At 46.7% G+C, this 23,593-nt stretch overlaps 1 protein-coding gene across 2 annotated transcripts in view; it reads left to right on the top strand.

Annotated features, from left to right (window-relative positions):
• Nucleotides 1-285: 285 nt before the first annotated feature.
• The window catches only part of LOC146348344 (copine-5), a 191,247-nt gene continuing 167,939 nt past the window's right edge, over nucleotides 286-23,593 (top strand). Inside the window, exon 1 of one of the 2 annotated variants that reach the window (XM_084848305.1) lies at nucleotides 286-395. In XM_084848305.1, the coding sequence (XP_084704431.1) occupies nucleotides 286-395 (110 nt within the window). The remainder of the gene's footprint in view (nucleotides 396-23,593) is intronic. The other variant, XM_084848306.1, reaches the window with a different exon arrangement.

Below are 23,593 nucleotides of genomic sequence, written 5' to 3'. Positions count from 1 at the left end.
TATTATTATTATTATTATTATTATTATTAAAAGGGTCGGGGGCGGGGCGGAGAGAGGCGGCGAGCGATCCCCCGGCCCTCTCCCCGGCGCCGGGGTCGTGTCTCCACGCCGCCGCCGGCCCTGCCGCGCGGGTCAGCGGGGAAACGCGTTCCGCCGAGGCCAAGCCAGGAGGGCGAGCCCGGCGGGGCTGAGCGCCGCGGGCTCTCGGGCGCGGATTGGTCTCGCCAAATAGGAGATCGGGGACTTGTTGAGAGAGCCGCGCTCCCGAGACGCCCCCCGCCCCCCATGGAGGAGGACGTTATGGACAAACTCGAGGACATGGCGTCGGTGAGGGACTTCGACCCTCTCGCGGGCAGCATCCCCGCCACCAAAGTGGAGATCACCGTCTCCTGCAGGTACGGGGCGGCGGCGGGGGCGAGGAGGGGCCCGGGCGCGGCCGCTTGCAAGGTGTGTGTGTGCGGCGGGGGGGGGGGCAGAGCTTCAAGTCGGGGGGCAGCAAGTTTGTCGCCGCGCAGCCTTCAGCTGCTGCCGAGATTTCAGCGAGGCAGGCGAGGGGCGGGCCGGGGAGCGCGGGGGGGGGGGGTTGCAATTTGCGGCTCGTTCAAAGTTTCTGCCTTTCTTCCGATCCTTTGGCCGGGGTGATTGGCGCTGATTGGGAAGCGTGGGGAAGACGAGGTTCGCTACGGGAAAAGGCGGGCTCGGTCGGCTTCGATCTCGCCAGCAACTCGCACGGGGCAGGAAAGGGGTCCCTGAGCCGGGCCACATAGGCGGGCGTGGCCAGGACCCTCCCGGGTTTCACAGATGGGAGACCGGACGCTCCTGTGCATAAGTACCCGCGTGAGGCCAGGGGCGTGGCCTGGTAGGCTAACCGGGGCGTAGGGGGGCCCAGTGGGTCAGGGAGCAGTACACCCACAGAAGAGGAGCAGCAACCAGTGGAGGCTGGTGGCTCCCATTTCGGTGGGGTTTCGAATCCATTCTGGGTTTCAGTCAGAACCAGCCAGAACTCTAAAGCAGCTATCCAAGGTGCTGAATCCAATCACCAAAATAGGTTAAGCAACTTGGATAGCTCCTTTAGAGACTGAAACCCAGAGTGGATTCACAGCCCCACCGAAATCAGAGCCACCAGCCTCCACTGCCAGCAACAATTCACCCGTTAACCGCCCTGGACTGAGAGCTTGACATGGCGGAGAGAGCGTGTGAGGGGGCAACTGTTGCAAATCAAGTGATCCTGTGTGAAACAGTGCCCCATATTCCAGTCACCTGGCATTCGTCTTGTTCAGCCTTCCCAGACCTGATGCCCACCAGATGTCTTGGACTGCAACTTCCAGCATTCCTGACCATTGACCATGCTGGCTGGGACTGATACTGATACTGAAGTCCAAAACATCCAGAGGGCACTAGCTTGAGGAAGGCTGACCTAATTCATCCCAGATCTCAGTCTTGCAGGAATTGTTGGTTCATGGGAAAAGAACATTGTAAAGATTGCAAGATGCATGGAGTATCATTGGATCAACTTTTATTGGTGCAGCAATGCTATGTATACTGAGCTTCAAAGAAGTCTTCAAGATATGAAGCAGATTCTTATTAACAGTAATGTGTAAACAGCCTCCAGACACTTGGATAGTGCCTTCCTGCTTTCTACTCTAGAGTTGTGGATGCTGGATTCTTGATGGAACTGGGGTGTGTGAGAGTGAAGCTGTACCTTTAAACATGTCTCAGTGTGACCTGGTTCTCACATAATGACAGCCCAGAGTACAGGTTGAGTATAGGTTGTTATTGAATCATAGGTTGTTGCTACATGCAAATCCTGCACGATGGTTTAACTATGGGTTATTAACCACAGGCAACCTAGAGTTCACAACCCAATAACAAACCATAGGTTTTCTTCCCAGGTTGTTCATGGTTAACAACCCATAGTTAAATCATAGTGCAGGGTTTGCACATAACAACAACCCATGATTCAATATCAGCCCATACTCAGCATATACACTGGGCTGTCATTAGATTTGAACCAGGCCAGTTGCAGAGCATATGGTTTTCATTCAGAAAGTCCTGGGTTCAATGCCTGTCTGGCATCTCTGGTAAACAGTCCATGAAAGACATGAAGAGCAGCTTCCAGTCAGAGTAGACCATCCTTCCCCAACCTGGCACCCTCCAGATGTGTTGGACTAGAACTCCCATTATCCCTCAGCCAGCATGGCCCATACTGCCTGGGGGATGATGGGATTATAGTCCAACACTTCTGGAGGTGCCAGGTTGGGGAAGGCTGGAGTAGACATTTCTGTGCTATCTGGACCACGGGTCCGAGTCCATATGAAACAGCTTCAAATATAACTGAAGATTGCATAGTGCCATACCTGCAACAAATGAATTGCTGGAAATATCTGACCTATGTTATGTTTACAAGCCATGGGAGAAAACTTTCTAATTTATTCACCAGTTAATAATGTGATAAGCATGTACTCTGTGGGGAATACATTCCTCTGCTATTACGTCCCACCACAAATGCAAACATTCTGATATTCCAAACATTAAAACTCCAGTGGTTTTACTATGGAGACAGCTTATTGCTGTATAAATTTAGAAAACATCTTAAGGTTCCACTCAGCATATTTAATTGGCTAATTTGTGAGGATCTTGGGCTGCTAGCAGTGGAAGCTAGTGGCTCCGATGTCATTGGGGTGGTGAATCCACTCCGGTTTCAGTCAGAACTCTAAAGGGGCTATTCAAGGTGCTTCACAGCTTGCTATCACAGAGTTCTGATAGAAATCTGGAGTGGATTCACCGCCCCACTGACATCGGAGCCACCATCCTCCACTGGCTGCAAGGAACACTTGAAATTGTTCCAAACCCAGGTCCAAAGCAGAATTGCTTTTACTCAGTCAAATGAAACTTTCAGAACCTAAAGATCTATCTTTTTAATACTTCATTACTATCCTGATTATATGTACAAAAGCGATGAAGATATGTTTTGGAATAATTAAACCAGGCTGTGATTTTGAATATATACCCAATCATTGTGTGAAAGGTATGTTGTTTTGGATTGACTGTACATTTTTCAAGCAAACAAAAGAATTTCTCTAGATTGTAGGAGCTGCCTAATCCATTTGTAAACTTCCCCACAACTCCATTTGCACTAACACAAGGGAAGACCAGTCATGGTCCTAGTGTAGCACCTCTTAGGATCAGGACATCAGACTGTCTGCTTACTGATGAACAAAATTCCAAGTAGTGCAGGGGCTTGTATTGTGAATGGTTCTGTGCTTTGATAATTTACCAGAATGAACAGCATTTTCCTCATACACTGAGATTCTTTGGGCACTGTCTGTGACATCTTGGATCTTCCACTCAGTCTGAAGATACAGGTTTTCCCTGTGTTGGCTAATTGGGTATAATTAGCAGGGTTATTATGAAATAAGCATTGGACTGAAGCATATGCAGCCATGGTTTTTAACAGTACAATTCAAGCAAAGTGGAATGAATGCAGGCAGCGCTGAATCAGAGTGGAACTGGGCATGCAGTACTGAGAGGATTCTTTCGCACAGGACAGGAAGACCCCTTTAACATTAAACACATTCAGCTAGAACCACAGGGGACAATCTGTGCTTTCTGCTTACACTGCCTATTGAATGCTGAATTAAGGAGTATCCTCTCGAACAAACTGTGGGTCTGGGTGCTCCATTCACACACACACACACACACACACACACACCAGGCTTGCTTAGAGCATCATTTGTGACTAGGTTACTTTATCCAAGGTGAACTTAAAAGAGGTGCATAAGTTGTAAGTAACCACTAGCTTGGCTGCTTGTGGCAAATAGAAAATGCCTCAAGGTGACCAGACAGGGAAGCCTAGTAAAATGGCTTTTGGTGGGCTAGTTAATTAGAGTTGCTGATTTGGAAATGCCTGTCATTCATTTGTGGAAAGGCTCATGGGTAGTTTTGAAAATGTCCTGTTACTTGGTGAAATGGCAGCTCCTGGGAAAATAACAGACCTAAATACCATTACAAATGTTTAATGTTTGTAGTGATGGCCACCAATTTGGATGGCTTTAAAAGGGGGTTAGAAAAATTCCTGGAGGAGAAGGCTATCAATGGTTACTAGTTCCTGATGGCTATGTACCACCTCTAGTACCAGAGGCAGTGAGCCTATGTACACCAGTTGCTGGGGAACATGGGCCAGAGGGTGCTGTTGTGCTCGTGTCCTGCTTGTGGGTCCCTGGTCGACAGCTGGTTGTCCACTGTGTGAACAGAATGCTGGATTAGATGGACCCTTGGTCTGATCCAGCAGGGCTCTTCTTAAGTTCTTATATTCTTGTGTGTGTCTGAAAAGTGCCAAGATGTGATTAGATATCAACAAGTGCCTTTTGGGGAAGTTCTACTAATATATCACAGTTTAAACTCAGACCCTTTCATTCATCAGGGGGTTTGTAGAGAACTCATTTTGCAGATCAGCCTTTGGATGGTGCATATTTGTTTCATTTAAGAGGAGTTGGCTCAAGAATGAGCTAGATGAAAGATCATCAGTTTCTGAAGTGGAGAGGTTGTGCTTTTCCTGCTGGGGGACTTCAGAAATAATGCATTCTTTGGGTACAGCAGGGAAATTATTGTGTAAGAATAGCTTTTTAATGACAAGTGAGTGAGGAGCTTTTCAATGTGGGAGTGAGTAGCAACATTACCTGTGGGGTCCATCCCAGTCCTCCACTGATGCATCTAGCTGGAAACAGATATGCCGTACATACATATGGCATCCCTGCCCCCACCCCTGCTGCCCACTCACCCCATGGGAATAATATTCAATGTCAGTGTCACAGTCAGAGATAGGATCCTTGCAAGTGTGTTTCTGAGGGGTGGGTGGGTGTACCGTACCTACAAGCTCAATGTCCGTCTTGAGATATGCAGAGGCCAGGAATTTCCTTTCTGCTTAAAGCCAACATCCATCAGCACTACTGCCACAAACAAAATATGTAGCCGTTTAAATCAAAGAATGTCATTGGCAAATGCTCTTTTTTCTGTTCACAGTGTGATGACCTCAGCTGTAGTCCTAAAGCCAGAAGTCTTAAGTTGCTAGCAAAGCAAGTTGGCAACCTCCCCTCATGCTGCCCTCCCCAAAGAATTGTTGCATCATTGCATGTAACGATTCTGTTACAAACATCTTTGAGCACTTAACTTTATGGCCACAGTGGAATTGCAAATACACAAACTGGTATTTTGCTGCATACATTTGCATTCAATTCCACTGTGCAATTTAGGGGTGCAACAACAAGGATTAGAACTGTCTTTTAGCAAATTTATGGCATTTATATGATGTCATAGTTCATGCAAAACCTTATATCATTTCTGTTAACTCAGCATTTGGAAGAACACAGTGAACATCAGGACACCTGAACCGTTGGCCAAGCCCAAGGTTTTGCAAATGGGTTAGTGGGCAAAACAGAAGTCTTTTTTATCTCAGTATTTTTTTGCTGGCAGGGTTCAGGTCTAGATGCTTTTAGAAGGATATAAAACAGGGATGCATAGCCTCAGGCCCGGGGGCCTAATCCAGCCCTCTGGTATTCTCCAGATGGCTGTGCTCCTTCCCTCAACCACCAATCATTTCTTGATTTCTCCACTTTTGTGCAGTTCCTCCCTGGCATCCCAAAAGGCTGAGATACCTCTTCTAAGACTTAGTTACTGGCAGTCAGAGCTCTAAGCTAAAATATGCTGGGGTTTTTTTTGTAGTTTGTCCCTGCCCCTTTTGCCTTTGGCCCCTCCCACCACAGGAATATGGCTCCTGAGAGCTTCTCTGAGTTGAATTTGGCCCTTGGGGTGAAAGAAGTTACTGCAAAAACTCCAGGGGTTGCATCCAGTGGTGTCCATCCACCAATGGTATGGCATCCATCAGCAGAACTGATTCTCCCCTGCAGTCCCCCCTCCCCAATCTGCTTTGGAGGCTTGGGATACAGTTGGGATTAGAGGAAAGGAAAGTGTGGTTGTGTGAGTGGAAGTCTGCTTGTGCAACGTTGGATTTCACCCTGGGAATGAGGGTGCACATAAACAGCTCCCAAGGCAGCAGGGGGCAGTGGCGGTGGCATCCCTTCTTCAGTAAGCTCTAGCAGCCTGGCCTCCTATTGAGCTGAAGCCAAGAGTTGCAGTTACTGGCTTTAAGTGCCTGGAGTCCTAACTACAACACACAATAGAGGTGGATTGCTGGAACTTGCCAGGAAGCATGTTATTCCCTAATGAATTCTGCAGCCAGGTGTCATGGCCCAGGACTGCGACCCCCTCTGAGACTTCACCTACCAGGAAGAGTGAGATCCAGTCCCTGGACTTTCACCTTGGATCTCACACCCTGTCCACCTGACCCCCAGGAGGCACTGCTGCCCTCTGACTCTGAGGAGTGGACCTCAGACTCCTCCAGCAAGCAGGGAGGCCACAGGGAGTATTCCCCAAACAGCTCCTCACTCCCCAAACTTTCACCACCCAGAAGAAGCCAGCCACTGCAGGAAAGGACACCGGCCCTTTAAAAAACCAGCTAGAGCTCCCAGGATTCTCTTGGCCTGGGTATAAAACTCTGTCAGTTGCTGGGTACCTGATCTAGTTGCAGGTCATTCTCCATCAGGGATGGTGAATCTTAGGCTGGTGGGGATTCCCCATGCAGCCCAGCAGTTCCTCCTCTTCCCAGCAGGGAAAAGCTCTTATCTCCTATCAGCAGCTGATTGGATAAAAGTGCTTTCCACTGCTTAGCACTGAAAAAGGCTTCCTGTCTTGGTACTTAGCAGGGGAAAGCATTTATCTCCATTTAGCTGCTGATCAGAGATAAGAGCTGTGGGTCAGGGGCAGGACGTTCCTGAGTGAATCAGTCCTGCTTCCTTCTGAGTAGTCATGCAGAGACTTGCCCTGCTTACTTGTGAGTAGACATGCTGCTCATGTTTACTTCTGTGTAGACGTGTGTAGGCTTGATATTTGGGATGTCATTTAAAAGTGCTGGTGCTCAATCCTGCTTCTGCATAGACATGCAAAGGCTTGTCCTGATTATTTGTGAGTAGACACGCGGCTCATGCTTGCTTCTGAGTAGTCATGCGTCCTGCTATAAATTGGCAGCAATCGTTTGGGCGGAGAGTTGGATTTTTCAGCCCCACTCACTTTTGCCTTTGATCCTGCCCATCACTGAAAGGTGGGCCCTGAAAGCTTCTCCAAAATGGAATCAGCCCTCCTGCTGGAACAGGTTCCACACCCCTGCTCTCCATGGTCCTGAACCTGAGCCTGTCGTGCCTGAGTCAGTACCCACAGTTCTGTCTGGGATCCTGAACCTGCTCTATGCCAGAGCTACTTCAACTGCCATCAGACCCTGTTTCCCCTCCCTTGAGTGGTCAGCTAGTAGGGATGACAGAATTTGCAGTGGAACAGGACACCAAGAAGCCAGTGGAGGCTGGTGGCTCTGATGTCAGTGGGGCGGTGAATCCACTCCAGCTTTCAGACAGAATTCTAAAGGAGCTATCCAAGGGATGGAAGCACCTTGGATAGCTCCTTTAGAGTTCTGACTGAAACTCAGAGCGGATTCATATCCCCACTGACATTGGAGCCACCAGCCTCCACTGCAAGAAGCATTTTCTCCTGCTGGGCTCCTATCTAGTTGAGAGTGGGCCCTGTTAGCCCAGTAGGAGGAAGGGTTGCTGGATTTCATGGCCGTCTTTAACTTTGCAGGATTTCCATAGCTGCAAGAACTTCTGTGTCTGCTTCGGGGTATACCAGGACCAAACTAGAAATGACAGTTAATTGCATGAATGTAATTAACCTACACCTTAAAAAAAAAGAAAAGCAGCCTTAAGGGCCCTGAGCAGCAGTGGCAGGGGGAGTTTAAATCCTCCTCTACCCCTGCTGCTGTGGTCCTGACAACTAAAGCTGCTGTTTGGATCAGGAGGAATGCCTCCATTCATTATCAGTGCGGGAAGCCCACTACACTAGTCCCAAAACTGCTACAAGGAGAAAGTGCAAGCAGGCAGCCTGAAATGCCATAGAAGAGCTAACAGAGAGAACATCAGTGATTTCATAGCTCAAGTGTAAGGATGATCAACCTCTCAGCATTACAGACCTTTCATTATTGTTCAGAAGAGGGGAGTTTTACCTGGGTTTTTTTTTTCAAACTTACAGCAATCTGATGTGACAAGCAGTGCCTGGTGATGTTCCCTCTTCTGCACAACCACCAAAGGGAGACATAATATTGAAAGATTGGCCATCCTTTCCCTAATACAGTTGTAACATTGGATGCATATGGGGCAGCTTTAATCTGAGTTGGCCTGTTGATCTATCTAGCCCAGTACTGCCTTCCTCAGAGTGATGGCTGCTCTTCAAAGTCTCAGGCAGAGGTCGTTGCCAGCCCTGCTCCCAGAAATCCTTGAATTGAGAGATGCTGGAGATTGAACCTAGCACCATATGCCTGTGCTCTGCCCCTGAGCTTTGGGACCTTCCCTGTGCTGAGTCTTCTCCATCATGTCACCTTTATTCAAGAATTTCGTCCATCTGCTTTTAATTATAATTTCTCCTCTTTCCCCCCACCATTTACAGCACACCAAAAAGATTAATGTGGCATTGGCTGCCTTCTAGTTCTTTGATGCCACGATTGATGCTGTGCAGCATTACAGACTAGAGATGAGCAGTTCAACGATTTCAAATTTGAGCTCTCTTAGAACTCTTAGGGTGAATACTGTCTGGGACTGGTGTCTTATTACTGTTTAACCTATCAGTTTGTTCTGAAACCAATTCTGCTGGCACTTCAGGTTGTGATGGGTTTTTCAGATTTATCACCTGAAAGAAAGGAGCCAGGTGTGGGTATCTCCTTAGTAACCTCTTTTCTGAAGACAAATTCAAAGAATTCATTCAGATATCTGTCATCACCTTACATGGTTTAGTGGCCCCTTGGCCCCACGGTATCATTTGAAACAGTTTTTCTTTTTCCTGTGCTTCAATAGAATTTTGAGAATTTGCTTCCTTTACTGGTTTATTACTTGACATGCTGAATTTGTCATCTTTTGGTTTGCTATGTTCAGAACCCAACCATCCTGTTAGATTTTTTCACCACTCCCACCTTTCCCCTACATTTAGCAGATCCTGGATCCACCCCAGTAAATAAATAATATAATAAATAATATTTATTTACTGGGTTGGATCCAAAGTCTACTTTTCATGAGGAAGGGCTCAGCTTTCCCAATCTTTGGAGTTTCCCCCCACACCACAGTTTCCCCCATTTAGCAGGGTCTCCTGGCTCTCTGTGTAGTATTTTCAAGGGGGCTGGAGGGGCTACCATGGGAAGGAGGGATAGGCAAGTCTACTTCTGCCAGTGACATTGATCCAGCATAGATCTTCACATTCTTATGGCTATTAGATTGTTCAAATAATGTTCAATACATCAACTAAAACAAGAATTAGGTCAACTGTGCCACTCCTCCTGCTATGATATTCTATGGAGATGGGGTTGAAAAAACCAAGCATGGGCACAGAGATGAGAATCGCCAAAGAAATGGCTGGCCAAGGGTAGCTTAGGCAAAAGAAGGAAAATGTCTCTTACCATTACTAAGCAAAGCTGTCTGTGTTAAGGCAGATCTTAAAATGGGAGATTAAAATTTTATACCAGTGATCCTCTATGAGCATTCTGAGGTGATGCAGTCACAAGGCAGGACTATACCGCTTGAGCATCTGTACGCATACACCAGCTCTTAGGACTGAATCAACAGTAGAGAGAGCCCATGTGGTGCAGATTGTTGGAGGTGGATGCGGGGATTGTAAATTTATATCCCTGCTCAGTTATGAAAGTCCTGAGGGTGGACTCGGGCAAATTATTCTCCCACTGCAGCTTACCTTGCATGTAGTAGCTGATGGAGTGTTTCATTAAGAGGAGCTGCTAACTTCTGTAGTGAGGTTTTCAGAGGGAGAGGGGAGTTCCTGTCCACACTGGTACCAAACAGGCGGTGGCTGTAGAGGCAGGGGGTGGTTCAGTCCCTGTGGCTGTTCACTGGCTAGCCACCCCACTGACATTAGCAGCCCACACCAGAAGCTACTAGCCAGCCAACAACTGTGCACTTGCATGGTGCTGCTGGAGCCATGTCCTGCCTCCCCCACTGTTCCCTGACTGCTATTGGTAAGGGCAGGGGCCATTGCTCAGAGGCAGAGCACGTGCGGAAGGTCCCAGGTTCGATCCCCAGCATCTCCAGGTAGGGCTAGGAAAGAACCCTGCCTGAAACCACTACCAGAGCCACTGCCAGTCAGTGTCAACAAGCCTGGGCTAGATGGACCAAGGGTTTGACTCAATATAAGGCAGCTTCATCTGCTCCTGTATGCCAGCTTCCCCCTCAATCACCTTGCAGTGGCAGTCAGCAGCTCCTACGAACAGCTGCCTTCTCAGATCACAGCTTCCTTACAGAGTCACTGACTGTAAGACGAAAATGTAGCAGACAGTGTCCATTCTCCCAGCCTGATAAATCCAACATAAGTGATGGGGAGGGGATTAGTAGAGTTTACATTGTTTCTTCAAGTTAAATGATGATATCCATTGGATTTATAAAGCATCTTCCAGGCATTAATTATGCTACCTCACCCCCCAGAAGATAGGTGAGAACAGCACATAGCCACAGGAGTTTTTACACAGAAAGAGAAGGACTGTCTGGGCAAGTTCTCCTTTTCCAAGCCATTGCCCCAAAGCCAAGGCATTTAGCCTTTGCTTTATTTCTAGCTATTGTAACACTTACCTTGCAATGTGTGGAGTACTATCAGCAAAAAAAATGCATGTGGAAAGGGCTAGGGTAGAAAGAGAGGCAAAGGAATCTTCTCTCGCATGTGAAAGAAGAGTAGAAGAAGTTTCTGCTCCTGGTTTGTGGCAAACTATAGTTTGCTGTTTTCCCCAAACCCAGAAAACTATGGTTTGCGCAAACCTTAGTTTTCTACAAGTCAAAATCAGAAATGAGGCTCAAACCATGGTTGCTGATCCGGGCTTACACAAACCATCATTTGCCAGTTTTGCATAAAATGGCGAACTGTGCTTTACCACAAATAAGTGGAAGCTTTTAGTCTCCTCCTCTCTCTGTCAGAGTGCATGACCTGAGAGTGTGCCCTAGAACAAAGTCAGTACTCTGCTATAGCTGTTCATTACAAGAGACATTCAGATGTGGTGGGCAAGCCATCGTTCAAGCAAGCTGTGTCTGCAACTTGTGTCTGCCGTCATTGAAGAATCCTCAACCCTGCTAACCTTCTGAGAAACTCCAGAGATCTCTGGAACATAATTTGAAAAACCAACAAGCAAACAGAACAAACCATTGCATATAAAGTCATAGAATCTAGGAAGAACAAATGGATCAGGGATCATTTGCCAGGGCAAAACCCTTTCCCCGTTGGTACTCACCCTTCAACAGCACCCACAAGGGTCTCTTCCCATGTATGCCCAGTGGATTGTTTACCTTGCTGGGGTTGGGTAGATTTGGTTGTTTCCAGTGCTACTAGCTTCCTGAAGCCTCTTCCCTTTATCCTTCTGGTGTCCAAACCCATCCCCAGAGTCTAACACTGTCTAAAACCTGTCCTTATCCAGCGTGTGCCCTGTAGCTGTTCCTATGCACATGGGAAGGACAAGAGCAGAGCAGATTGCAAGAGGAGTCAGGATGATTGCATGCAGCTGTGAAAGGATATTCACCATTTCAGTAATACAATAAGAGTAAGAAACCCAACAGAGCTAGGCTGCAAATGTAAATCCCATTCTATAGTATATAATGCACAGGGATAATAGATTACAGTGATAAATTACATTTGATTTAGGGAGCCAGCTGGAAGCCTGAAGTAACAACTCACTCCTGTAGCAGCCAGTGGTCTCTGTGCCTGGCCTTTAGCATATGCAAATACAGAAGCCAGCTGTTTTGGCATAAACTCCTTTTTCTGCCCAGAACTTGGTTATTCTGCTGATATTTTACTGCTTCCAGTTCCGTATTTATTAAATTTGCCCTTCTAGTTCTCCTAGCTTTTAAAATGTACAAATGGGAATGCTCATTTCAGAAGATGGGGGTGGGGGGAGGCCCTAAAGGCATATTTGAATGGGCCTTTCCTCAGGGCTTGGAGGTGCTAATTCAGTGTCTCTGATTCCTGACAATCCCCAGGGGACCCCAACATGGCTGGTCTTCCTCCCATCTGCAAATGTGAGTAGGGTCAAAACTGTATGCAGTGTTGGGGACTCATAATCTATTGAAAACAGAATGGCAAGGATCATACTGCCACATAAATCTATGTTGTGGTTCCATATTGGATATTTTGTACAATTCTAAAGAACCACATCTAGAAAGAAAGAAAGAAAGAAAGAAAGAAAGAAAGAAAGAAATCATACTGGTAAGGGTGCAGAAAAGAGCAACCAAAGTGAGTAGAAGGGGGTTTCCTGGGAGGAAAAGCAAAAACACTTTCGGGTTTTGTTAATTAAAAAGATATGATAAAGGGGGAATGTGATTGTGTTTTATAAAATTGTGTCTGTCTCTCTCTGTATCCAGCTTGGGGTCACCCAATGAGATGGGTTGGCAGTAGGTTCAGGACTGGCAAAAGGAAGCACTGTTTCACACAACACGGAATTCAATTATGGAATTTGCTACTCCAAGATGTGGTGATGTCCACAACTTTAGATGACTTCAAAACAGATTAGACACATTCATGGGGGTTAGGTCTATGATAGCACAATCCTGTGCCTGTGTACTTGGAAGCAAGGCTCACTGTATTCAGTGGGACTTATTCTCAGAGTGCACATACCCAAATAGCTATTAGCCATGATATCTAAATAGAGCCTCCATCTTCAAGGACAGGATACATCTGAGTACCAGTTGCTGGAAACAAGCGAGAGTTCATGTCCTGCTTGTGAGCTCCTTGAAGCATCTGACTGATCTGCTGGGAACCAAATCCTGGGCTTGGGGATCTGATCCAGCAAGGGAATTTTTAAGGGCCAATCTGGTAGTGCCTCCTGCACTAAGGGAAGTGTGATTGTCTGCCCAGAGCTGTTTCCCTGTGCCTACTATTTTCTAGCTTTCTTTGTATACTTCCATTTCAGTACCAAAGCACTGACCCAAGTGAATGGAAGCTCCTGTTCAGATAAGATGGGTTCCAAAATGATGTTATGGCAGTGGATGAGCATACACATCGGGTTATTTTCTCAACTAGTTTGAATAAGTGTAGCTAATAAAAGAAAAACAATATGTTTAGGGCACAGTCCTATGCATGTTTAGACAGAAAAAAATCCTATAACTCCCAGCATTCCCCAGCCAGCATGGCTGGCTGGGGAATGCTGGGAATTGTAAGACTTCTTTCAGTCTAAACATGCATAGGATTGAGCCCCTAGTGTCTGTCGCTTTCATTTCTTACAGACACGTTGCAATCAGTTTCTATTGGCACACAACGTTCTTGGTGGGAGAAGCCAAGGATTGTGAGGACCACAGAAGGTTCCACAGGAGATGCAGGTTTTGAAACACCGTTGCAGCCTGCCCCAGCCTGGTACCTTGGCCATGCTGGTTAAGGATGTTGAGAGCTGCAGTTCTTAACCTGGTGCCCACATCTGGAAGGCGCCAGGTTGGGGAACATTGTGTAATTATTGGATTATATGCAGAAACGTGCTTAATTCATATTTTATTAGTCAAACTGTCTTTGTTTCGCTTTAAATTTTCAGATTGCCTGTTGCATATCTGCATAAATTAATAGGTGTTGAAATATCAGACTCGGCTGACTTGCCCGTTTTAAAGGGAGACTCCAGAAATTCTGGCTTAAGCCCTTACTGATTGATTCCTACACTGCCTGGTGCCCTCCTGCCATTTTGGACTACAGCTCCCATATTCCCCAGCCAGCATGGGAAATGGTAAGGGATTATGGGTGCTGTGGTCCCAAACATCTGGAGGTTACCAGGTTGCCTACCCTGATCTAGGTAGTGGAGGAATCAAGATAATATTCGTTACGCAAGTGGGCAATGAAACTGCATGTCCCCTAGCTTTAATAAAGTTTCTGCTGCTATTGTTACTTTTTGATAAGTTTTTAACCAGATTTGTTTTTATGAAAACATTATTTTCACCATGAGCTGCTTTTAAGGGCCATGTGGTGAAAAAACAGCCTGTCCATTTAAACATAAATAAGTAGACTTCTGATCAGTCTGGATACTGTGTTTGCATTAACCAGGTCCCTGTACTTACCTTGATATAAATCTTTGCAAAGTGATGCATAGGGGCTGGTGTGAAGACTGCTGAGCCTATTTCTGTATTAATCTGTTAAAAAGTCACCCCTGGACTGAATCTGTATTTAAACAGCCTTTTGGCTCAACTGCCAGCTCCAAATCTCCCCTTTTCAAACTAGCCTCTCTCTCCCCAAACTAAGAAGACATTTCTGTTAAGTGAGAATCAAGGCCTATATAGGCTTGATGGACTGTGTAGTTTGCTCCGAAAATTCCTTTTGCTGTATCTATCTTGATGATAGATGGAGAGTCTCAGATCTCATAACAGTGAATGTGGAACTTGCCACAGGAGGTAAGATAAAAGCAGTATATGAAAAAGACCTGGAGCTTTTCTACATGAGGCTTTTATTGTGTGCTTGTGATTGCTCACTCACACTAGTTTGTGGGTCCTTTAAATGATGTTATCCTCCAGGGCCTCTCCCATGCTTTGCGACCATTATCCCATTTTTTTCTTAATGGGGAAAGTGTGGTATTTTTTCCAAATGGCCTCTATAATGCCATAGAAATTGCATGTAATTATGCAATTCTGCTATGCCACAGCACCACCTAGTGGTTGTGTAATGAAATGTATAGAAAGGCAGAGAAAGAAAAACCCTGGGAGTGGGGTGGGGACAGGGATGTGTAAAGGAGCTGATCTTAATCCTGCAAAGAATCCAGAAGCAGGAGCCTCAGTAAAGGTGTGTGGTAAAAGCTTCATGTAGAAAAGCCCTTATGCTGGAACTAGACGTTATGAGGAATACAAAGTTGCCACTGCTCCATATTTCCTCCCACCCCCTGCCCCATAATGTCAGGTCATAAACTAGTGACTGGAGACTATAGGCAAGTCTATGAGGTCAAGCAAGTTGAAACTGAATCCTGTTAAGTGGGAGGCAATGCTGGTAGGTGAGGCTAATGCTCCAGTTAGGAGCTGTCTTGCCTGGGATAGATGGCTGGCAATCACCCAAGCAGACCAGTTTAGGCACTGAGGAGCACTACTGAATCCTGGCTTGCATTTGGACAGGCAGATATCTAGGGTTGGCAGGAGCTCCCTTCCCATGGTGCCTGCTCCATTGTTTAGAGGTGGTAAAATCAGATCCTTCAGTTACGAAGACTGCACCTCTTTCTGGAGAAGAGGGAGATAGACTTACCCATCCAGGCTTGTATTAACAGGGGTGCAGAACCTTATGCCTGGGGGGCCAAATCTGGGCTGCCTGGGTCCCAATGCACTCTACATGGGGCTGTCTTTGAAGACAACTTGGAATCTTCATCTACCGCAGAATGCCACTGCTGCCTTCTGTCAGAATTTGGCAGGCAGGAAATGTTCAACTTCATCTGCTGCAAACTGTACTAGCTGCCCATTATCCTCTGATCCAAAGCCCCAGTTCCTATCTTTATGGCACTTCATGGCCTGGGACCCACATATTGTAGCAACTGTCTTTCCCCATATCAGCCCTACAGCTCCTCAGGATCTTCAGGACATGGATGGTGAATTGCTCCAAGGTTGTAGAATGACCTGCCAGAAGAAGATTCAGAGTTGTTCCTCCCTGTTGGCTTTTCAGAAAGTATGTAAGGCTCATCTTTCCCCCAAAGCTTCTGACTGCTGAAGCTTTATCAAGCTTTACATTATATTAAACTTTATGTTGCTGCTGCTACTGCTGCTGACATTTCCTGGTTTGCTTCTTCTTGGTTTATTCTTTATTGCATATTTATCTTTTTATGTTATTCTTGTAAACCTCCTTGAGCCTTGGAGAGGTAATAATGATAACACTTAATATTTGTCTAAGTACTTCCAAGTCTTCAAAGCACTTCACACACATTATCTAGCTGTAGTGTTTGCAACAACCCTGTAAGATAACTCTGTATTATTATCCCAGCTCTAGCAGCGGGTGGCGGAGGGAATGAGGCTGAGAGAGCAGCTTGCCTAAGGCAACCAAATTAGATCATGGTAGAGGCAAGACTGAATCAGGGGCTTCCCGACTTGTAGCTCAGTCTCTTTAGTGGCTAAAGTTTAGCCACTATACTATACCAGCTCTCTCTCTCAGAGACGGCAAAGCAAACACACATCTGGTTTGACCCTGAGGTGCATCCAAAATATCTCAGTTGAGCATGATTCTTTTCTCACACACTCCAGGCAATATATACCTGTCAGGATTCCTTTTACGCCAAAACAGACACAGACAAGAGGCTTCAATTTACAGCTTTTAATCCATTACCACAAAGAGTCATACAGATGCAAGTTCTCAGTGACTCTCAATCTTCAAGGAAATACCTTCAGGGGGTTCAAAAGGTAGCTACGAAAATTGCCCACTGTTTGAAAGAAAGGTGGGCTCACTAGCCTAACTTAAGGGGTGGGGGGAGCGCTCTCTCTCTCTCATGAGGCTTCTAAGTGCTGCTGTTCATGCAGGGCCAATTGGGTAGACCTTCTAAGTTCCGCTCCGGCCTTCTCCCTCTTGGCTCTGTGTCTGCGCCTCTCATCTATTAATTCAGACTCGCCAAACACCGCCTCTCCCTGTTCGCTGTCTCTCGTGGGGGTGGGGGGTGAAGAGGGACCCTCCTCCTCCAGCTGGACCTTTGAAACCAGAGGAGCCTGCCTAGCCATGTCTGGACTAGCCTGGGATCATACCTCCCCAATGTCTGGTGGTTCTTCTTCAGACTCTGAACTATTCTCCCACTTCCTGCACTCAGAAGCACTCCTGACAATACCTGCCACAGAAACCAGTGTAGGGTTAGCCTTCATGTGGAATGACCCTCTCTTTGGGCCTGGTGTTTACCTGCGTGTGTGATCTGTACTGAAAACAAGCGGCTGAGGCTTAGACCCAACATGGAGGCACATCTGACTTTCTGAACATCAGCTGCAGAAGTAGTACTGGAAAGAAAGACCTCCTAGGTTGGCCATGTGTCCTACTTTGCAAAGGACAGTCCTCTATTTGAAGATGTCCTCGATTTGAAGAAGTGTCTAGTCCTAGTCTGATGTAGTGATGTGCTGAAAATTTCTCCCACATTTTTTTTTTACCATTCTCATTCAAGTTGATAGAAGAGAAATTGCTTTCGAAAAGAAACTCAATTGTGAAGGAATTTCGGAAAAATTCTCATGGGTTGGGTTTGGGTTTCTTGGACTTACCTTACATAGGAGGTGTCTGAGGAGTGAGCACAAGTGTTCTGCTTTCCATTGTACAATCATCTCTCTTACCATCTGTGGTCTCATTAGCTTCCTACATTTCAATCAAAGCCCAGTTTAAGGCACCACGAGGTAATTCCTCCCATGGGGCTTTTTCAGATCAGGAAGTACAGGCAGCCTGGGAGGCTAGCTGTGATTAGGTAAGCTCAAAAACACCACAAAAATAAATAAAACATTCTGAATGAGGCAGAACAATGGAAGCCTCTTTCATGGGTAGGGATGTACAAAACTCACTTACCTTTCCGCGGAATCTTTCGCAGTGGGGGGGGGGATGGGGGGGAGGTGCTCCGTCCCTCCCCCCGGAATCCTTGACAGGGGGGGAGGCGATCTGGTCCTTCCCCCCCGGAATCTTCGACAGCCGGCTCCACTCCACGGCCAGGCCACGGGGCAGCTGGCCAGGGCCATCCGCAGCTGGATTTCCGGCCGGGCTGTTGCGGATGCAAATGGCGGCCGCCGTAGCGGCTGCCATTTGTGTCCAGCCAGGCAGCTGTGATAGGCTACGTAGGAATTTACGTAGCCTGTCACGGCTACCCCCCCCAAAGTCCCAGTGTACGCAAATGGTGGCAGCTACGGCGGCCACCATTTGCATTCCCTATTTTTCACCGATTTCTCTTACATAAATATTTACGTAAGATAAAATGGTGAAAAAAAGGGGAACACAAATAGTGCCCACCATGCCATTTGTGTCCCCCTTTTTTCGCCTTTTTATCTTACGTAAATATTTATGTAAGATAAATTGGCAAAAAATAGGGAACGCAAATGGCGGCCACCGTAGCCGCTGCCATTTGCGTACGCTGGGTTTTTTGGGGGGGGGGTGTTAGCCATGATAGGCTATGTAAATTCTTACGTAGCCTATCACGGCTGCAAGGACGGCAATGGAGGCGGCAGCAGCCTGGCTGTGGCCGGCCAGGAGACCAGCTGCCGGAACCATCGCCGCTGCTGAATCTGCCGCATCTGCCCCAGGTAAGTGCCGTCCTGGGGGGATTCCGCAGGGGGGGCAGGAGGCCATTCCGCCATGGATTCCAGGGGGGGGGATTCTAAAGAATACGGCCTCACTGGAATCCGTGGCAGAATTCTCTGCCATCCCTATTCATGGGAGGAGAAAACTTTCAGGAAACTGGAGGACAGATTTTGGCAGAGCACTAACTCCACCTCATTTCTGGAGCTAGACACAACACTGCCCCCCTCCTCACACCTCACTGTGGTGGGTGCAAGATGTGGGGCCAGTTTGCTAACATAGTTGATACTGTTGTAGCATGAAAGACCCAAAACCCCTTACCAAAAAAGATAGAAGCTGTGCTACGAGCCTTACCAATGAGGAGCCCTACCTGGGAGAAACTGTTGAGAATTTCTCCTCCTCCTGGAGAAATTCAGTGCAATTATGGGCAGAGAAATCTGGGAGATAAGTAAGGTGGAGAATTTCAAGAGGACACCTCTGTACAGTTCTAGTTTAAAGTCAAAGAACCATGAGGGGGGAGAGCAGCAGGGGTCTTGAAGTTGCCCATCGATACTTAGCACCTGGACAGCAGACTGAGCAGGCGCACAGGACAGTCATCAATACTATGGTAAGATGCCTTGTATTTCATTATTATTATTATCATCATCATCATTATTATTAGGTGATATTTTTAAATTGGCACCTATACATACATATTTGCATATACAAATGTTATTCAGATGGGTGTCCTCTTTTTTGGAGAGGAATTTCCTCTTTTTGGGCAATTCATAAGGTGGCTCCCCTGCTCCCCTCTCTTGTCACTGCCTCGGTGTACATGGTTCCCCTGCTTCAGAGCAGGATGGAGTGAAACTAGGACAGAGGAACTGATGCTGTAGGGAGGAAAGGCACTCAGCAGAAGTTGGCTGATTGGCAAGGTTGTGGGAATGGCAAGGTGGAGATCCCAGGGCAACACAGTATGGATGAGGAGGAAAGGCCACTTGGGCCAAGAATTCTAGGACCTCTTGTATTTTGTCATCCTTAAGGGCAAATCCACATAGTGCTTGTTGCATTGATTGCTCATGCCAAACATCTAACCGAGTCCTGCAGTTTTCCACATGTGTGATGAGGTTTCACTGTGTGATGGTCTGGGTGGCCATCAGAATGACCAATGGAGAAGCAGCTGGGGGACATCCTGAAGGAAAAAAGGATACCCAGCTTTTCCACAGGCACTTCCTGCACTTACATTCCCAAGCAATGCCCTTCCACCACATCTCATCTTACTCACATCATCATCTGGGATGACTCTTCCTTCCCAGGACTTCCAGGCCTCACAGTGCTGGCTCCAGGTTTTGGAGCATCCTTGGGTCCCCTTCTGTCAGCGAGTCTGTTCTCACCACTGCTGTCACCAGCCACTCTTGCTCCTCATCCTCTTCCTCATCACTGCTACCACTTGCTTGCTTGACAGGCAGAGAGCCAGGGAGCAAGGAGGCGGTGGCACCTACTGCTCCTCCTCCTCACCACCACCAGTGTCTGGGCCAGAGCAAGAGGTAGGTGAACCAGGAGGGTGCAAGGGTGAAGCGGAGAATCAAGTTTAGGAGGCTCTTGTCAGTCAGTGGGTGCCTGCTGGGATGCGGGCCCTTGGCGAGTGCCCAGCTATGCCTACCCTGGATGTGGGCCCTGAGTCCTCATTTCCAGGAAGTGCAGCAGGGCATTGCTACTACCATCTCTATTTCCAGTGAGATCATAGCTGTGTCTGCAGCTGCAGTTGTGATGGTAGCAGGATAAGCCGGCTGGTGGCATTGCTTACATACCCGTCTTTTGAAAGAGGAACAGTGTGACATGGGGTAACTGACTGCCTGCAGTGCTCCTGACCAAGCGCAGGCACTGATGCTGTGACTGGGGTGACCACTGCATTCATACATAGCACAGATTCCCCGAGTCAGCTGTGCACTAGATGGTTACAAGCATCTTACTTGTCTTGGTTTCATAACTGAGCTTTTCCTTAGGAAGCCGTTACAGTTTGCCCACCTCCCCCAGCATAGTTTGAGACAATGAACTTACAGAGTCAGCCTATCATACTGTTAAAAATGCAACTCGGGAAAGTGCCCTTTGTGGCAAGCTGAAGCCTTCCTTGAAACCGTTCCAGAGTGAAGAGCTTGGCCTGAGAGGAAGAAGCCTCATTAACTGGAACCTCCTTGAGGGAGTAATAAGCTGAGCCTCAGCCTTCTTTCAGGTTGTTTGGTCTCTCACTACAAGGGAGAGGAGGGGGAGGGGAGGTCCCAGTGAGCCCACAGTGGACCCGACAAAGCTCCCAGTCAGGGTGTCATCTCTTTAACACAGAAGGCTCTCGGTGAAAGCAGATGAGTTTTCTCACTCGATGTTCCGGATTGTGCTTTTGCTGGTGTGATTGGGAGGTAGATGGCGCATTAGGGGCGCTCTGCCTTCTGAGTAGCGCTCTCTTTACAGCTGTACATCAGACACCAGCATTCTGATTGATTTTCTTCTAAAGCAAGCAAATATTAAACGGAGAGCTGTCTAATTTCAGTGCCAGTTTTGAGCATTAGTCTTAACAAGCCTTTAAGTAGGATTAAAGCATTTCTCTGAGGGCGCTTAGGTTTCCCTCCTGGATCTCCATCAAGGAATATTTATTCCTCCCGCCTCATCATTGCACAGGACAGCATGTGCTGCCAGGGCAAAAAAGGCTGCATAGAATGTCTTCCTTAATGCTTTATTACCATGGCTACTCCAACCCATGAAACTCTGCAAAATAGGGAGGGGGGGTTAACAGTGAGGTGAAGATGTATTTCATTGGTAAAAGTCAGTACGTAGGAATCACTCTGGCAGCTTACAGTGAACAGATGCAAGGCAGGGGCTGTAGCTCAGTGGACGAGCACATGCTTGGTATGCCAAAGATCCCAGATTTGACCCCTGGAATCCCCAAATAGGGCAGGAAAAAGTCTTGCCTGAAACTCCAAAGAGCCATTGCTCCCAGTTAGTATTGACAATATTGGGCTAGGTAGGTCTGACTCTCAGTGAGGCTGGTGGCTCCAATGTCAGTGGGGCACAGAATCCACTCTGGGTTTCAGTCAGAACCAGCCAGAGCTCTAAAGGAGCTATCCAAGGTGTGAAGCACCTTGCATTGCTCCTTTAGAGTTCTGATTGAAATCTAGAGAGGATTCACCACCCCACTGATATTGGAGCCATCAGCCTCCACTGGACTGAGTATAAGGCAGAAGCCAACATTTCTAAATAAGAATACCTCGCTGTGTAGAAGAAATGGCATCTCGGAATGTTTTTGGTGCTCTCAATATATCTGGTGATCCTGATGAATCACCAGACTCTTCCTTTCTTGGATGAGTCCTTACACTTCTCAAAAAGTGTTCATAATAAACAGGAGAGGAAGTGTGGTGTAGTAGAGGGTGTCTTTGGTTTTCGCTAGGGAGACTTGGGCTCTCAAACCCTTGCTCAGTTGTGAAGTTTTTGGTGGCCGTGGGCCAGTCGCTCTCTATCCACTTAATCTACTTCACAGGGTTGTTGTGAAGATAAAATGGTGGTGGGTGGGACGGACATGTACCTTGAGCTTTTCATGGAGGAATGGCAGAATAATGTAATAAATGGATCCATTTGCTTATTTGTTTTAAGACTATGGCCACAATTTTTAGATTTTGATTTAATTCCTTTGCAACCTAAACATCTTTTTCCATTATACAAGAGCACCTATAGAACTCTCCATGGTACATGGGGAGTGAACATTTGATATTGTCATGGAGAGGGTTACAGTTAGGAAGATTCAGCATGAGAAAATGATGGCTTTTATTTAGTTCTGTATCAGCATTAAGCCAGGTCACAATTGTGCCATAGAGCTGCTTCTGCTCCTATTCATTGGAATTGTATATTAAAACATCAAAGCCATAACAACACTAGTGTGCACAGGGCATGTAAGGTGTTGCAAAATCTGACTCATGTGTCATAGCTTTGTCTCATACATTTTAGAGGAACACAGTTGACTGCAGCATAGCTTCTATCTGTTTTATACCCGCTGAGGAGCAGTCTCCTAATCGTTCCTCCTCTCTTGTGTGTTTTTGATTTCATGGCTGTTGATGGATGGCCTCTTTCCCATGATAAGTGGGGAATAAATTAATTTTACATTTTTTTTCTCCTCTGGCTATTACCGGATCAGATGAAATGGGAACTCTGCCTTGAATTGTTCAACTTCACTTTGGTTTTCAGAGAGAAAAGAAATCCTGTGATACAGGACACTCGTCATGTGTCCCACCCCCAGTCTGTCTCAGGATTGCATTTCTTAGAGCAGATAGCCTGGCAATCCTTCCTCCTGCCCCTTCAGTCAAAAACTGACCCCTTCCCACAAAACCTCTTCAGGTCAACGCACATGCGCTTCAACAGAGCTTGTAGACATACTCATGGTTGCAGCATTTAAGGGTGCAATCCTATGCATGTTTAGACAGAAGAAAAGTCCTACAACTCCCAGCATTCCCCAGACAGCAGTGTTGGCTGGGGGATGCTGGGAGTTGTAGGCATTTTTTTCTGTCTAAACATGCATAGGATTGCACCCTTAATAAAGCACAAACTAATTATAAGCAAGTAGCCAGCTGTCCCCTTGTTAGGTTACAGATACTTCCTGGTTGAACGTTGTCTCTAGTGAATTACATAAATAGATGCCTTATGCCAACCAAATTGGTCCATTGGTCCATCTAGCTCAGTGACTGGCAGCAGCTTTCCAGAGTTTCAGAAGGGAGTCTTTCCCAGCCTACTTGGAGATGCCAGGATTTAACCTGGGACATTTTGCCTACAAATCATATGCTCTACCATTGAGCTACAATCCATCCCCAGTTACTTCTAGTTGCTTTTTGCAGAGTACATAGAGAGAAATCCAGCCAGCATTCGCTTGGTACAGCAATGAAAAGCTCAGTAGAAGCCTATAAAATTCAGTTTTGCATTAACACTTCCAACTTAGCATTGCAATGAAAGTGGCAGTGCTCTTACTCCATGCTCCCATCTGAAAGTAGCCTTTCTGCACCATTTCTTTATTCCCTGGTGGACTAAATTACATGACACAGTATCAGCTATGAGAATTCTAATAGCCAAGTGGGGATGAGGAACTGCTTCACATGTGGGGAACTTGTGTGTAGATTCTAACACATGATGACATGTTTGTTTTCATTGCATGAGCAGAGCACAATTGATTATGGCATCCCAGCAGATGCCATGTATGGGATTATCTCACATTATGTGGGTTTCCTGCAAATTTCTGTATGGAATGGACTTCCAT

The sequence above is a fragment of the Heloderma suspectum genome, chromosome 4 (genome assembly GCF_057233095.1).
Source record: "Heloderma suspectum isolate Gila_16-S chromosome 4, 16-S_ref, whole genome shotgun sequence".
Classification (NCBI taxonomy): domain Eukaryota; kingdom Metazoa; phylum Chordata; class Lepidosauria; order Squamata; family Helodermatidae; genus Heloderma; species Heloderma suspectum.
Note: the sequence above shows the minus strand (reverse complement) of the source record. Positions and strands in the feature narration are given on the sequence as shown.